The sequence below is a fragment of the Mytilus trossulus genome, chromosome 11 (assembly GCF_036588685.1).
Source record: "Mytilus trossulus isolate FHL-02 chromosome 11, PNRI_Mtr1.1.1.hap1, whole genome shotgun sequence".
NCBI lineage: Eukaryota > Metazoa > Mollusca > Bivalvia > Mytilida > Mytilidae > Mytilus > Mytilus trossulus.
Genome location: NC_086383.1, coordinates 56,044,224 through 56,058,916, shown reverse-complemented (window position 1 = coordinate 56,058,916; position 14,693 = coordinate 56,044,224). Strand labels below are relative to the sequence as shown.

At 32.0% G+C, this 14,693-nt stretch overlaps 1 protein-coding gene across 1 annotated transcript; it reads left to right on the top strand.

Annotated features, from left to right (window-relative positions):
• Positions 1-494: 494 nt before the first annotated feature.
• On the top strand, positions 495-14,626 carry LOC134691327 (glucosidase 2 subunit beta-like). The gene is made up of 7 exons (XM_063551782.1): positions 495-610; positions 7,608-8,046; positions 8,643-8,731; positions 9,070-9,206; positions 10,309-10,463; positions 11,497-11,736; positions 12,852-14,626. The coding sequence occupies exons 2-7, from the start codon at positions 7,696-7,698 to the stop codon at positions 12,948-12,950; spliced, it is 1,071 nt and encodes a 356-aa protein (XP_063407852.1). The 5' UTR covers positions 495-610; positions 7,608-7,695; the 3' UTR covers positions 12,951-14,626.
• The last annotated feature ends 67 nt before the right edge of the window (positions 14,627-14,693 follow it).

The following is a 14,693-nucleotide window of genomic DNA, read 5'->3' as shown; positions in this document are numbered from 1 at the left end:
CAATGATGAATAGCATGGACAGATTGAGAAGAAATGATATTCATCCTCAAATTCTTGCCTGTTACAGGATAGGCAAATGCGTTTACTTCTTTCAGTTGGTATAACTCGCCCCCCCCCCCCCCCCCCCCCCGGCTTTCAATTGCTACGGAATGGGCACTTAGTTTAAATTTACTGAAAACTGATCGGTTAGTTTTGAGTTTACATATATCAATATATGGGGGCCTTTTTATACTTGCTATAGTATGACAAAAGAAAATTATTTTTTCACATAGATATATATTTGTTTTTGTTCTCTAATTTTCAAGTTGTTGTTGAAAATGCATTGAATAGAAAAAATCTTTTAATCTCAAATATAGACTTTTTTCTATAAACCCTTGAAATTCGCTTCAATTTTCAATTATTATATAGCCTTTTCGGAGATATAAATTTTGAACACGTAATTTTTACGTTACTTCCATGTTTTAGGCCGAACTCACCGGTTAGTCACGTGATCCGAAAATGTCTGCGCCCATAGGAACAACTTCCTGTTTCGTGGAACTAGCTACGATACATTGTATATCTATCCTAAATCTTAACTGGCCTACCTAACCATAGCCCAAATGATTAATTAGTAAGTAATGTCATGTAACGTTTTCCAAAACATTAAAGCACTTTAAAGAGGCAGACGTAACATCTGAAAGGGGAGAAAGTTTGTATCTATAATAGGATACTAAAATTACGAGGTCCAAATTTGTCAGCCGTCATCACGTAAAAACGACGAATCAAAGAATTCAACTTTAAATATAACTAATAAAGTACAAAGGTGTAGATTAAAAATTACACCACTCCAGGCACTTTTGTTTTCCACGTAATTAATATTGCCAAAAATTAAGAAGTTCGGGTCGAGTCCGATACCAATAGTATATTCATCTGTTACCTATAAATGTATTTACACTTTTGGTATTTAGCTGTATTTTGCCTCCGAATGACCTTATATCACCTCCGAATAACCTTTTGACGTCAAGCAACAATCACTTTTTAGTTGTGACGTCAAATATTTTGAATTATGAAGTGAAAGTTTACAGGAACCTGTGTGATGTTATGTAATGGCGGACAAATTTGCATACAAGTGTAAATACCTCTATTACCTTATCTGTAAGTTCCGCATTTGACAGGCGCACCACCAAACCATGTATTCAGGATATGCTATATACACGGGTCATAATCACAGGGTTGACACTACTAAATTGTCAAATTGTTACCTATTGTAGTATTTTAATCAGTAAGACTTTATAAGATAACAATACGAATACAAAAAATAAGGCGTATAGGTACAGTTTTCAATTTGTTAGAGGGCATGACGTTAAACAGCGAATCAAAGAATTCAACTTTATTTATAACTAATATAGGACAATGCTGTTGTTTAAAAAAATACTCCATCCCAGGACCTTTTGTTTTCCAAATAATTAATATTACCAATAATTGAAAAAATTTGATGTTTTTGGTTATTATATTGAAAATTATTATAGATAGAGATAAACTGTAAACAGCAATAATGTTCAGCAAAGTAAGATTTACAAATAAGTTTCAGTTAGACGGGTTCAAACAGAAAGATTTGAAAGCAGAGAAAACTGTGATAACTATCTTATAATCGGCATGACTTTATCAGATGACAATACTAATACAAAAATAAGTCTTGCGCATAGTTATATACTTTAATTCAGTCACGGACCAGCGATATCACAGGTGTGTTCTAGTATATATGTAACACTCAGAAACGTGTCCTTCCCCCCAAACGTGTCCGATACTCCCAAACGTGTCCACATCGATGTCACTGTATTGCAAAACATGTCTAGTTGTAAAAAGGGCGTCAAAGCGTGTCATTTGTTTTATTTAAACGCCTAAACGTGTCCATTTTTTAATAAACACCCAAACGTGCCCAGTCTGTCAAACGTGCCCAATCCCCCAAACTTGTCCTATGATACAAAGGGAACTAAAAGATTGTTACACTGATATTCCGTAAAAATAAAACTGTGCTTTACCGCTCCAAATTTTTTTTTACAAGTTACGATTAGTGTAGATACCTAAAAACCGTAAAGTGTAAATTCTTATAACTGTACACAATTCATTTAGGCCTAATCCCAAATTCCCGGAATAATTAAGGTACAATCCAAGAGTTCCGGCAAATATTCTTCCGCATCTCATTATATAACTTATCCAAAGTATATTGTCGTCCTGTCCATGCATGAAATATTTGCCACTGGAAGTAATGTCTCTTGTTTGCGTGTATTTAAGTGATGCTCGAAACTAAAAGTTCATAATAAAAAACCTTACTACCAGTTTATAATTTTTAGAGCTTTTTTCCAATTTTTTGAGAGAATCAAATAGTTTCTTAGTGAAGTTTTTAACAAAATAGGTCTTTACTGGCTCTTTCGATTTTTAAGTTTAACTAAGGTTTATCCCGAATAATCGTAAACAAATTTAGGCCCAATCCTAAATCATGTAAATCCCCGGTATGATAATAAAACTTATGTATAGTATTTTTTGTTTATATGATATCGTTCAAATAATGCATGAAATATTTGGCACTAGACTTATGACTCTTGTTTGTTACGTCTTCACTTTAGTAGTGATGCTGGAAATCTAAAATTTATTAAAATACCTGATAACCAGTTTATGATTTGAATATCTTTTAAAATATCAGAACTGTTGAAAAAAAGGAAGTCAATCAATTCTTTTAAAATCCTACCGTGCAGTATTCGCGGATTACAGCTGATTTCCTAATGCTTGCAAATTAAAACTTTGTTTGGCTTGCTTGCTTTGTTTGTGTTATTGTTAATACAAGCTTTGTAAATAAGACTGACATCTTTAAACAATATGTATAGGCATAGTTTAACCTGAATATATTATATTTGAATTTAATTTGGTGTTATCCTATTGAAAACGCTTAATACAACTGAACTAGAATTGTTTGTACATGTATGTGCGCTCTAAACGAGCATAATACTTGCAACTGGAATATAAGAAATTTCAGTCAAAAGTCGATTTATATGTTACAGATTAAAGTTGTAATAACAACCGGCATTGAACCAACTAATACTAATAAATGATCATTTTATCAACTGTGTCCCTCATTATAGAATTGCCGTAAACGTTATTGATTTTATTCATGTATTAGCGCTAAAAGACGTGAGACGTCCTGGCGTTAAATAGAGGACACATTTTGGCGAATAACAATTATCGGACACGTTTGGGGGTTATAAAATCAGACACGTTTGGGGAATATTGAATATTACGGACACGTTTAGGGAGAATAGACACGTTTGGGGAATCGGACACGTTTGGGGGACAGGACACATTTGGGAGTGTTACATATATTTATAAATATACACGTAAAAACTAGGGCGAACCAGAATCAGGGTGGACGGACCCGCATTCGGTAAACACAGCATATCAGTGACTTTATATACAAATTCACTTTTTTGGTCTTTTGGAAAATGTTGTTTGTGCTGTTTTTAGAACCTTCTACAACGAAATTTGTTTTACATGCACACGTATAAAAATTGCAGTTTTTATCCAACACAAATTATTTTAGGTTTGAACGTAGTTTTATATTTTTTCGTTTGGGCTTGTATCATATTTTCCCTCCGGATGATCTGTAACAAAAACATCTTCATGCCTTATATATCATGTACTGTAGTACGCCGCTAGATTAAAACTGACGAGGAAAGGTAACATACATGTACGGCCAGCGAAAGCTCTATTTTTTGTAGAGCCTAAGTGGTCGTGTGGTCTAGCGGGACGGCTGCAGTGCAGGCGATTTGGTGTCACGATATCACAGTAGCATTGGGAAGAACCAAAAACTTGCGAAAGCAAATTTACAGATCTAACATTGTTGGGTTGATGTTTAGATGAGTTGTATATATATATGTAGAGTTTAGTAAAGTCGGTAAACACAGCATACCAGTGACTTTATATACAAATTACATTGTTGTTAATACCAATTTACTGCAACTTCAAAACAATATATATTTAAAGTAATCTTCTATTCACAAAAAAAAAATCAAAAAAATCAATTCAAAATCAAAGTTTGTATCCACGAAAATAATATGAGGCAGCCACAGGCATTACCTGTGAATGGGGACAAAGTCTGTATGAATTTTTTGTAACTTACATATTTGTTGAAAAAAAAGAAACTGAAATACTGTAATGTTTTTGATTTTGGTTCTGTTGTAACAGGGGTCTCAATTGGCGCTGGACCGGTGGATTGTGTCAGCTGGTGGTTCAGCGGACCAGTAGAAATTTTTCGTTAAAATCACTGATTGCATCTCTATCTTGGTTTGTTCACAAAAAAAAATAAACCTGAGAAATTATTTATTTTTAGGGTACAGAGGGTACTACATTGTATTTTAAAAGTATTTAATTGATATCTCAGATTTATGAGCGCACTACACAACAACATAAAATGTGGAAATTTTTTGGATGGAGTTTAAACGCCAGGCAACACAAATTAATAAATTAAGCGACATTCAAAAGGAAGATTATTCAAACTAACAAAAGGATACGTAAATATAAAATATCCTGGGAAAAAGATCTCAAATGGTTAAATTGTAAAGACGATCGTACAAATGTATTAAATGTAATGCATTGTAAAACATGAGAACAATTTGCAGTGACAGAACTAGATCATAAATGTATTTTTGGATCTTCAAATTTTAAGTAAGATTTTTGTATTTGCTCATGAACAAACAGAACAGCAAAAAAATCGACAGGAATAAAGAAGATGACTTTAAGCAGCTGAGGATATGAAACTAAACATCTGCCATGTCTTTTAGTGGTTATCAAATGAATGTCATTTTTGCAGGACCAGTAAATTATGAGCCGGCCCAGTAGGTTTTAAGTCCACTGGTCCAGCTGGGCGGTACACTAAAAAGCTTAAATTCGACCCCTGTTGTAAATGGTTGTTAGGGATTTAGTTGTTATCATGATGTTATTTAAGTTTAAATGCATATATTCAATTTTATCAAAGAAACACTTTCATCAGGCAACATTTTTTTCAAATAAAACAAATATCAAAAATTAGTTCGGAGTCCAGAGATCGGGAAAAGTGGCAGTCCTCAGGATTTTTCCATAAAATTTTTGCATATGACTGACACAATTTTAGTATTTTTCAATAGAATTGATAGTGAGGACCAGTAGATTTTCTTCAAGGACCACCAGGGAAAAAAAGATTTCGCAAACTCTGAGTTCCAATCCTATATATTTAAAAACTTTATTGTGTAGCAATATGATATTTCCCACAGCAAGTAACCAATAGTTGGCGTGCAATAAATTCCAATATTGCACTATTGCAATAATTCTTAAAATAGCTCCCAAGCTCGTGCAATATAAAATTCTACTTAGGACAATATTCCCCAATATTCATGAGATTTCCCTATAGTATATTAAAAAATTCGTGAAATTTTCCTGATTTTTTTTCTTTTTTTCTTTTTTATTGATTTTTTCTACTGTAATAGGGGACTTCGATCTTCGTCCCCATATAAATATTTTGATAATGATCGACCACTTTATTATCTCAGTGGTTGTTATGCTTCAAAACAACCACTGACAATACTTCTTTCCAGATTTTCTGTTGATGTATACATGTATATATAAAAATTACCTTTGTAAATGATTAATTGAATTTAAGTATTTGGGGTCAGAATAGTTATTTTTATGTGTGATAAGACCAGATTATTTTTTCCACCTGAATGGGGGTCAGAATATTTATTTCTTTAATCTGCCAGACTCCAACATCATAATCAATTGGTTGTCTTCTTAAACATTGTATATCATGTATATCACAAAGCTGATTTTGTTAAAATATATGATAAACAGATAAATACATAGTACAATCTGTATCGTATATATGTTACAGTGAATTTGTATAATTAGTGATTATGTAGAATCCCTAAAATTTTCAGGGATTATGTAGAATCACTGGCTAGTTTAGTGATTATGTAGAATCCCTGAAATTTTCAGAGATTATGTATAATCACTAGAAAAAACGTCGGGGATTCTACATAATAACTGAAATGAAGAAATAGTTGTATTTATAAAGAAAGTTGATAAAAATTAAAATAATTTATTCTATAAAATCACATAAAAACATCATAACAAAAGTTGTAACAATATATCAAAATGATCAATTCATTTTTTTTTAAAGTTAGGCACACTATATTAAAATGTTCAACATAATATATATTAAAAAAAAATGCTTCACATCTATTTTAACCACAATATCCACATTTTAAAAATCCTTTCCCTGCACATATCGAATCAGATTTTAACAACCACCTAAGAGAAATAAAAAGTTCAGTAAAATCATACGAAGGCCCCCCCCCCCCAAAAAAAATAAAATAAAAATAAATAAATGGGATTTTGCAACCTTGAACTGGTTCGAAAAGAAAGATAAAGATACCAATTGTTTTGTGATCAGGCAATATCCTTTTTTAAGAATTGCCATTATGTTTTTTGGGTTTTCCTTTTCTTTTTATCCTGTCGAATTGCTATGAGAATATGCAAGCTTCCTCTTAAAGTTTGTTCTATTTGTCAATCCCAAGTTCTGCCTGTTTTTTTATACATTTAGATGCCTCAATTCTCACAGTTTGAATTTCATGCAAACTGTTCTTTGAACAAAAAAGATACACACAAAACAGTTGTTCCATAATCTACTTCACCATTTGCTTTACATATATGTATATAAATAAATTTTGTGTATTTACTGTCTTCTGATTGGTTAAAATTATTAGTTTTATTATCAATGTTATTAATTTTGATGGTGACACGCCCACTCTGACCTTGTGTATTCATACGCCAACATGTGTGTACGTTGTTATTGTCAAGATAAATAATATAAAAAAGTTCTTTGAGTATTATTTTTGATAAAAATTTATTTATAATGAATGGCAATAATTTATTTTGATTTTATTGAACCATAAAACTAATTTTTGACTCTTCACATTTTACATAATCCGCTTCGCGGATTATTGAATGTGAAGAGTCAAAAATTAGTTTTATGGTTCAATACATTCAAAATAAATAATAGCCATTCATTAAAACAAATAACATGCTTGTGGATTTACAAATAGAGCATGAATATCAATTTGACGATATTATTTCATCTGGAAAGGAAAATGAAAGAAACTTTAAATTATTATTTGTCTATATTCATTTTGTTTATCAAACAAAGGACCATTTAATTATTCATAATCCCTGAAATCATATTAGGAAATTTGTAGAATAATTATTAAAATGTTCAGTGATTATGTAAAATCACTGGTCATTTTCACGGATTATATATATTTACTAATGATTTTAGTGATTCTACATATTCCCTGAAAAATCAGGAATTCTAGATAATCCCTGATTATACAAATTCACTGTAACATATATATGCTGTATCACCACTCAACTAATAATCACTCATGGCGTGATGCGAGACAGATTTTGCCATGTATCATGTGTATTATTCTATATTTACAAACTTTTTCTGTGAAGTACATTACTAAAAAGGTAATAAAGTGATCGATTAATTGTACATTTTTTGTACATTAGAATACAAGAAATTTCTTTCGTTTCATTTCCAGACTGTATTCAAGACAAAAATGAAAAAGACCAGGGAATACTAATGTATATTGTACATATATAGAGAGAGACCATGTCACAGAGGTCAATATGCCACGATACCTCAGGAACTCCCGTTACAACAGAATTTTCCTGCTAATTGGAATAGGAGCTCTTATTTTCATATCATTTCAATTATTGTCATTCAAAGTATTAAACTCATCTGCTCAAAAGAGAGCACAGAATGCCATCAATGAGTTTGAGGATAATGGCGATGATGAAGTTGATGATGATAGTGATTTAGATAAACCGTCACAATTCGACAAAAAGAGGCAGAGAGAACAAAAAGCACCTGAACATTTGAATTTGGACCCAGTTGTTGATGTACGAGGTGTTAATCCAGAAGACATTGAACTATATCATCCTGACAGTAACAAGTTGTTTACCTGTCTACAGTCAAAGGTATGATTACCATAGTTTCTGAACTATTGATAATTTAAACATAAGAAACAGTGCATCTTAAGCTTCTCAATATATATGTTGTTTCTTATAAAAAAGAAGATGTGGTATGATTGCCAATGAGAAAACTATCCACAAAAGACCAAAATGACACAGACATTAACATCTATAGGTCACTGTACGGCCTTCAACAATGAGCAATGCCCATACCGCATAGTCAGCTATAAAAGGCCCCGATAAGATAATTAATGTAAAACAATTCTTAAAAAGCATAATATACAAGCAATGATCAGTGTTTTCAATTATAATTTACTCATTTGGGCAATTTTGGATTAATCACTCTGACTCTAGACTCTCTCATTCAATATTTTGGATTAACCTGAATTGGTATATATAACATGGTAATAAATCAGATTCTTTTCAACCCAAATCACTAGAGATCACTCTTTCAAATATTGTCAAAGTCAAACCTTATCAGGTCAAGTTTCTGTACATGTTTATTTATTTCTAAGTAAAACATTGTTTTTACTTCATGTTCTTTGTCATTTTACTTCATTTTAAAATGTATAAATGGAAATAAATATGATTTTTATTTTTAGAAAAAAATCCCTTTCACTGAAGTAAATGATGACTATTGTGACTGTGATGACAACACGGACGAACCAGGGACATCAGCCTGTGATGGAAAGTAAGACACTGTATATATATATATATGTATAAACATGTTCGTAAGGAATGGACAGGAAGGCTCAGGCTTATTTGCAAAACTATAATTTGAAATACATTTTAGTTAGAACCAATTGTGTAAATCAGTCGGATTACATGCTTTTTTTAAATAAAAAAACCCCACTCATACATGTACATGAAAAAATTTAATATAATTTTGGATAAGCATATTATACGACATACAGAATGAGATGAAAAAAAGAACTCTTGAACAAAATGTAATTATTGGAGAAAAACCATCACACTCATACATACAAAAAAATTTCAGTGGTTTGATATATATACAACTTTATATTGTAGGTTTTACTGTAAGAAACAGATCCCTCACCAAGCACTGATTGTGTTGCCAAGCAACAGAGTGAATGATGGGATATGTGATTGTTGTGATGGAAGTGATGAATGGAAGAAAACTCCACCTCCAAATGGTGTTATACCTGGTATGTATAGCATTGATTGATAAAAGTAGACATTAAGGGGGAGGGTTGGCACTCAAACATGTTTAACCCTTTCCTCCATTGATTTTTTTTGGCATACTTGATTCGCAAAAAATGCTTAAAATATGCTTTCAAGTATTAATGCATTGTGAAAAACAAATATTTCATCAAATAAATTAAAGTCGGATATTCCTGCGATATTCCTTTTCATATTGGATACATATTTTATTACGTCTACTGCAGACACTTTGTAGTCAAAGCGTTTCAACTGAGGTACTACACAGGCATCAAAAGGCATCATTATGGAGTAAAGGGGTGGCCTCAAAAGGCGTCACTATGGAGGAAAGGGTTAACCTGCCACATTCTTTATGTGCTTGTCTCAAGTCAAGAGCCTGTATTTCAGTGTTTTTTGTTAGTTTATGTCTGTTTCTTTTCATACCACCAAAAAACTTTTTTTGCATCATACAATGCTATGATGTTGTCTGAGCTGTGTTGTCTGAATACACATTTGGTTTCAAGAGAAGCCAAGGCTGGGATTGAGTTTGGGGGTAATCTCTCACTATGGTGGGTTAAAAAAAAATTGAGGGATTTTTTTTTATAATCTTTTGGTTTTTTTTTCTTAAAGTTTTCCATTTTTCCATTGATTATTTCTGGCAGGAGATGTACACCAAACAGGATGTGTAAATTATTATATTAAGTTTTGTGCAACAACAGCATTGCACAATTGCAAGAATTCTTCAATTGCACAATATTGTTATTTGTATTTGACAATGGTAATTCAGAATGGTGAAAATCTTATCATGTTTATTTGATAAACATACACATTAATGTACATGTATAACTAGCTTGAATGTTATTAATGTTATTACTGTTGTAATTTTTTTTATTTCTGTATAAATGGTTAAAAGTTTCATTTTGATAATCAGAGTCGGATCAAGGGGGAGGGTTCCGGGGTTGGACCCCCCCCTTTTTTTGGACAATCAATGCATTTGAATGAGGACATATAGTTGGAACCCCCCTTTGTCCTGGGTTGGCCCCCCTCCCCCTCACTTTTAAAATTGCTGGATCCGCCCCTGATTATATAGAATATATTTTCAATTTTCAGCTAACAGAGCCAAGTTATCAGTAAAATATGCTCCATGTGAAGACTTATGTGATAAGTTGATCCAGACAAATAAAGAGGATGAGAAAATACAGAAGATGGGAAAACGTCTACAATTACCTTATATCATAGCTGCCAAGCATCTACCTCAGAAAAATGTAAACACTAGTTAGTCCTTAATGAGTGTTCTCCCCAGATATTTCAATTAACATCCTGGTAATCAAGGAAATTTAAACACATGTACATGAAGCATTTTCAGGGTTCTCACTAGGAATTTGAGGTTGAAGTCATTAAACTTTGCTCAGTGTTTGGAGCACAAAAATCATGCTCAAAACATGAAATCCAGTATTTTGATTGGTTGGTTCTTGAGTCTGAGTACCAAAAATCGTGCTTAAAAGGTTTTATGACCGCAAGGCCTAGCCTGGACTCATCACTTTTGGAATTGGTGAGTCACAATAGATTTTGATGAGTCCAGGATCTATGTAATTTTTTGTTTCTTAAAATTATAACATCACATCTCAATAACATAATCTACTGTGGATTCATTTATTTTCGTGGGTATAAACTTTTGTAGATATTTGATTTTGTGGTTTTGCAAATCTCTGCATACAAAACCAATAGAAAATTTGTATTTCCTTGTCATTTGAATTCCTGGTGAACCTGTAACTACGAAACCCATGGAAATTGGTATCAAACAAATAATAATTAATCCACATGCAGTATATGATAACCAAATTAGATATCAGCCTGTTAAGAAATATAGCATCACATTAATTACCACGATGCTAAAAGAACCTGTGAGAACACAACAATTACAACACTTTAAGAAATTTGCAATGCATTCTCTTAAATTCATGGAATATATAGTGACCCACAAAAAACATAAAAATTGGTATCTGCTGATTAAAACTCAATACACAGTATTCAAAACAAATGTTCTATCCCCCCTCCCCCCCAAAAAAAACCAACCAAAATACAACAAGAGAAAAAGAAAAGAAGAAATTATCCTGATTTTACAAAGCTGTTGTGAGTGATTCAAAGAAAAATCAAACAATATTTGAAATATTGGGCTATCTTAGCTGTTTTCACACTAATCATCTATTTACATTTTATTTGATGAAAAGTCTTGCTATTTATTTCTTGAATATTGGGCATGATTACCATGGTAACAGCTACATTCATATATTTCAGGATTATGGACCAGAGGGCATATTTTATAAACTCAGTTTAACCTGCTTTACTTATAAAACCAAAGAGTATGAATACCAAGTGTGTCCTTTCCAAAAAATTACTCAGGACCACTTCCCAGGGACAGCATTTAGCCTTGGTAAAGTATCTACATGGACAAGTAGAAAAAATGGCCGATATCTGTTACGTATGGAAGGTGGAGACACTCATCTCTGCCCTGATGGAATCGGAAGAATGTCTGTGGTAAGTTGAATATCGCAGGATTTAAAAAAGGGAGGGACCTGGAGCCCCAAAATCTTGGCAAAGTTTGGGGTGGGAAATGTAATAAGATTATTCATGAACTATATATGTATCTCCATTAAAAGCAACCTCCCCTACCCTTAAATATTTACGATTTCACATTTAATTGACAAATACAGAGTGGTCCAAAAAATATAGAAAAATCAGAAAACTGGAATAAAATATTCTGTCCTCTATGGTGCATCTGATTTGTGTTGGCTTATTAGTTGCTAGTGGTCTAGCCTATGTATAACTCAGAGTATAAAGACAAAAATGTAAAGGAAGATATGGTATGAAACAGCTACACTTATCCTCCAAAAGTACAAAGTACAAAAATGTAAACAAATATAAAAAGAGAAGATGTGATATGATTGCCAATGAGACAACTCTCCACAAGAGACCAAAATGACACAAAAATTAAAAACTATAGTTCTCGGTACAGCCTTCAACAATGAGCAAAGCCCATACCGCAATCAGCATTAAAAGGCCCCGAAACAAAAATTGGTTATTGCAATGTTTGTTGTTATTATTTTATAGACATTTACATATAAAACAGCTATCCATATATCATGGCACCTATATCTACTTCAGTTATATTTCTATTACCCTATCACTTCATAACTATTCAATTTAGTAATGACTTCTACTAGCATAACAATACATATAATGTGTATAGCTTTACATGCTTTAAGGCCTAAAATAAAATATTGTTTGTTTCCCCAATCCCAACCGACCCTGCAAAATTGGTGCTACTCATAAATTTTATTGTTAAAACTAAGTCAAATATTATTTTATTCATTTTGAATTTTCAGGCTTGCCGGATCGTCTGATATTTTTGCTTTTTGGAAAAATAAAATTATTTCCCTACCCACACTTGGCTAGGTAGGGTCGGGATTGGGGAAACAAACAATATTTTAATTTAGGCTTTAAGTATTTTAGTGTTTAAAAGTTATCAATTCAAAATTTATGTTATAAAATATCGAAACAACTGGTTTTTTTCTACACATGTATAATCTTTTTGTAATTATCCTATTTTTAAAACTTTTTTTTTACACCTGATTTATTGTTTTGTATTTAAGGTAACTTTTCTTTGTGGATTAAACGATCGTGTTATCATTTTACAAGAAGATGAAAAGTGTGTCTATGGCATCAAGTTCTCAACACCAGCTGCATGCTGAGAATAATATTGTGCACTCCTGTGCAAACAGATAATGTTATATATGTTTTACCAACCATATTGATCTCGGCCTGCACTGTCAGGTGGCATTGAAACATAACAGTACCATGCTGAGAATGATATTGTGCACTCCTGTGCAGACAGATTATGTTATATATGTTTTACCAACCATATTGATCTCGGCCTGCACTGTCAGGTGGCATTGAAACATTACAGTACATGGTATAATCATTATGCAAAGAGTTTGCGGCCTGCACTGTCTGGTGGCATTGAAACATTACAGTACATGGTATCATCATTATGCAAAGAGTTTGTGGGAAAATCTATATAATTTGACAGCAGTATTGATCTCGGTCTGCAGCCTCATGTGATATAAACGAATTACATAACATGGCATTGTGCAAAGAGGTTTTGTTAAAATATTATTTGAAAGGGCCACTTCATGGTTAGTTCAGCCATATTGAATAGGGGCTGATTTTTTTGAAAATGTGGAAATAGTATGGGAAATCCTATGCATGTTTCCAAGCAACTGCATCATTATAAAAATCTGCCCCCTATCCAAAATGGCGGAACTAACTGTGAAGGGGTCTATTGAAATCACTAAGATTGGATATGGCTTTAAAAGCAACCAAGTAGAGATAATTCATAACATTATGCAAATATGCTTAAATTGAATATTTAGAATATCAAGATGATTTGTTGTTATTCTTGCTTGTCATGTTCTGGACTGGAGTTTTTGTCAGATTTTCGAAATCCTCTGGTTTTATCCATTGAAATGCCTTAAAAAAAATTGCCCATGAACCCCATTAAATCTCTTCCATGTATAATTATAAGCCATTTGTAAAAGTATTATAAAATTTTATTTATTTTTTAATAGTTTTTGAGAACTTTAACTGGTCAATGATAAAGTATGAAAATTCAAGAGAGAACATTTTCCCACCAAAAGTTTAATGGCTACAATGTAATATCTCAAAAACAAGCACATTGACCCATATATTGTTTTGGCTTTTTTGATTATGCAATTTATCCCCTATCATCAATATATAGTAGTTTTATGGAAAGTTGTATTATGCAACTGAGCAGCAAACATCCTTAAAATTGAATACATTAAATTTACTTATTTTCATGGATTGTGAAGGAATTTGTATTTTTGGGTATTTGACAGAGAGTACTAGAACAAATTTCATACAGAGAAACACGAGAGTATTTTTTTTAATAAACATTCTATCATTTTCATATGCAAAACCCACAACCAATGTCTTTCATTTTAAATGTTGCATTAAAAACTGGGTTTGTCCTGAATACAAGTTGTATTTAAGTTATTCCACAGTAGTCAAAGTTGTTGACCCTCTATCTTAAGGAAAAGAGGCCACTATGTCTTTTTGGTTGTGATTTATCTGTGATTAAATTTTCATGCAGTCATTTAAAATATTGTTTATAACAGTTTAACTATAGGCATATTGCTATGAATAGATTATTATTTGTTTTTCAGACAGCTTATTTTAACTTGTACATTCAGACATGCAATATAGTTGTATATTTAGTGGTGTTTTTGGTGCAAAGTATTATTCATATTTCATTATTCAATTCATTGTTTTGTTATCATTTAGAGAAAAACTGAAGATACATGTATTTCCTTTTGAAAATAGTATTTGTGATAATTTAAGTTGTAATAAACTGGAATAAAGATATTAAATTTGTTTAAATATTTGTTTGAATATATTTTTTAGAAATATAGTAAAAT

Excerpts from the sequence above, each read along its gene's own strand:
- LOC134691327 (XM_063551782.1), top strand. The coding sequence starts at position 7,696 with ATGCCACGATACCTCAGGAACTCCCGTTACAACAGAATTTTCCTGCTA. Across the intron at positions 9,207-10,308 it reads TCCAAATGGTGTTATACCTG|CTAACAGAGCCAAGTTATCA; the intron begins GTATGTATAGCA and ends TTCAATTTTCAG. Across the intron at positions 10,464-11,496 it reads AGCATCTACCTCAGAAAAAT|GATTATGGACCAGAGGGCAT; the intron begins GTAAACACTAGT and ends CATATATTTCAG.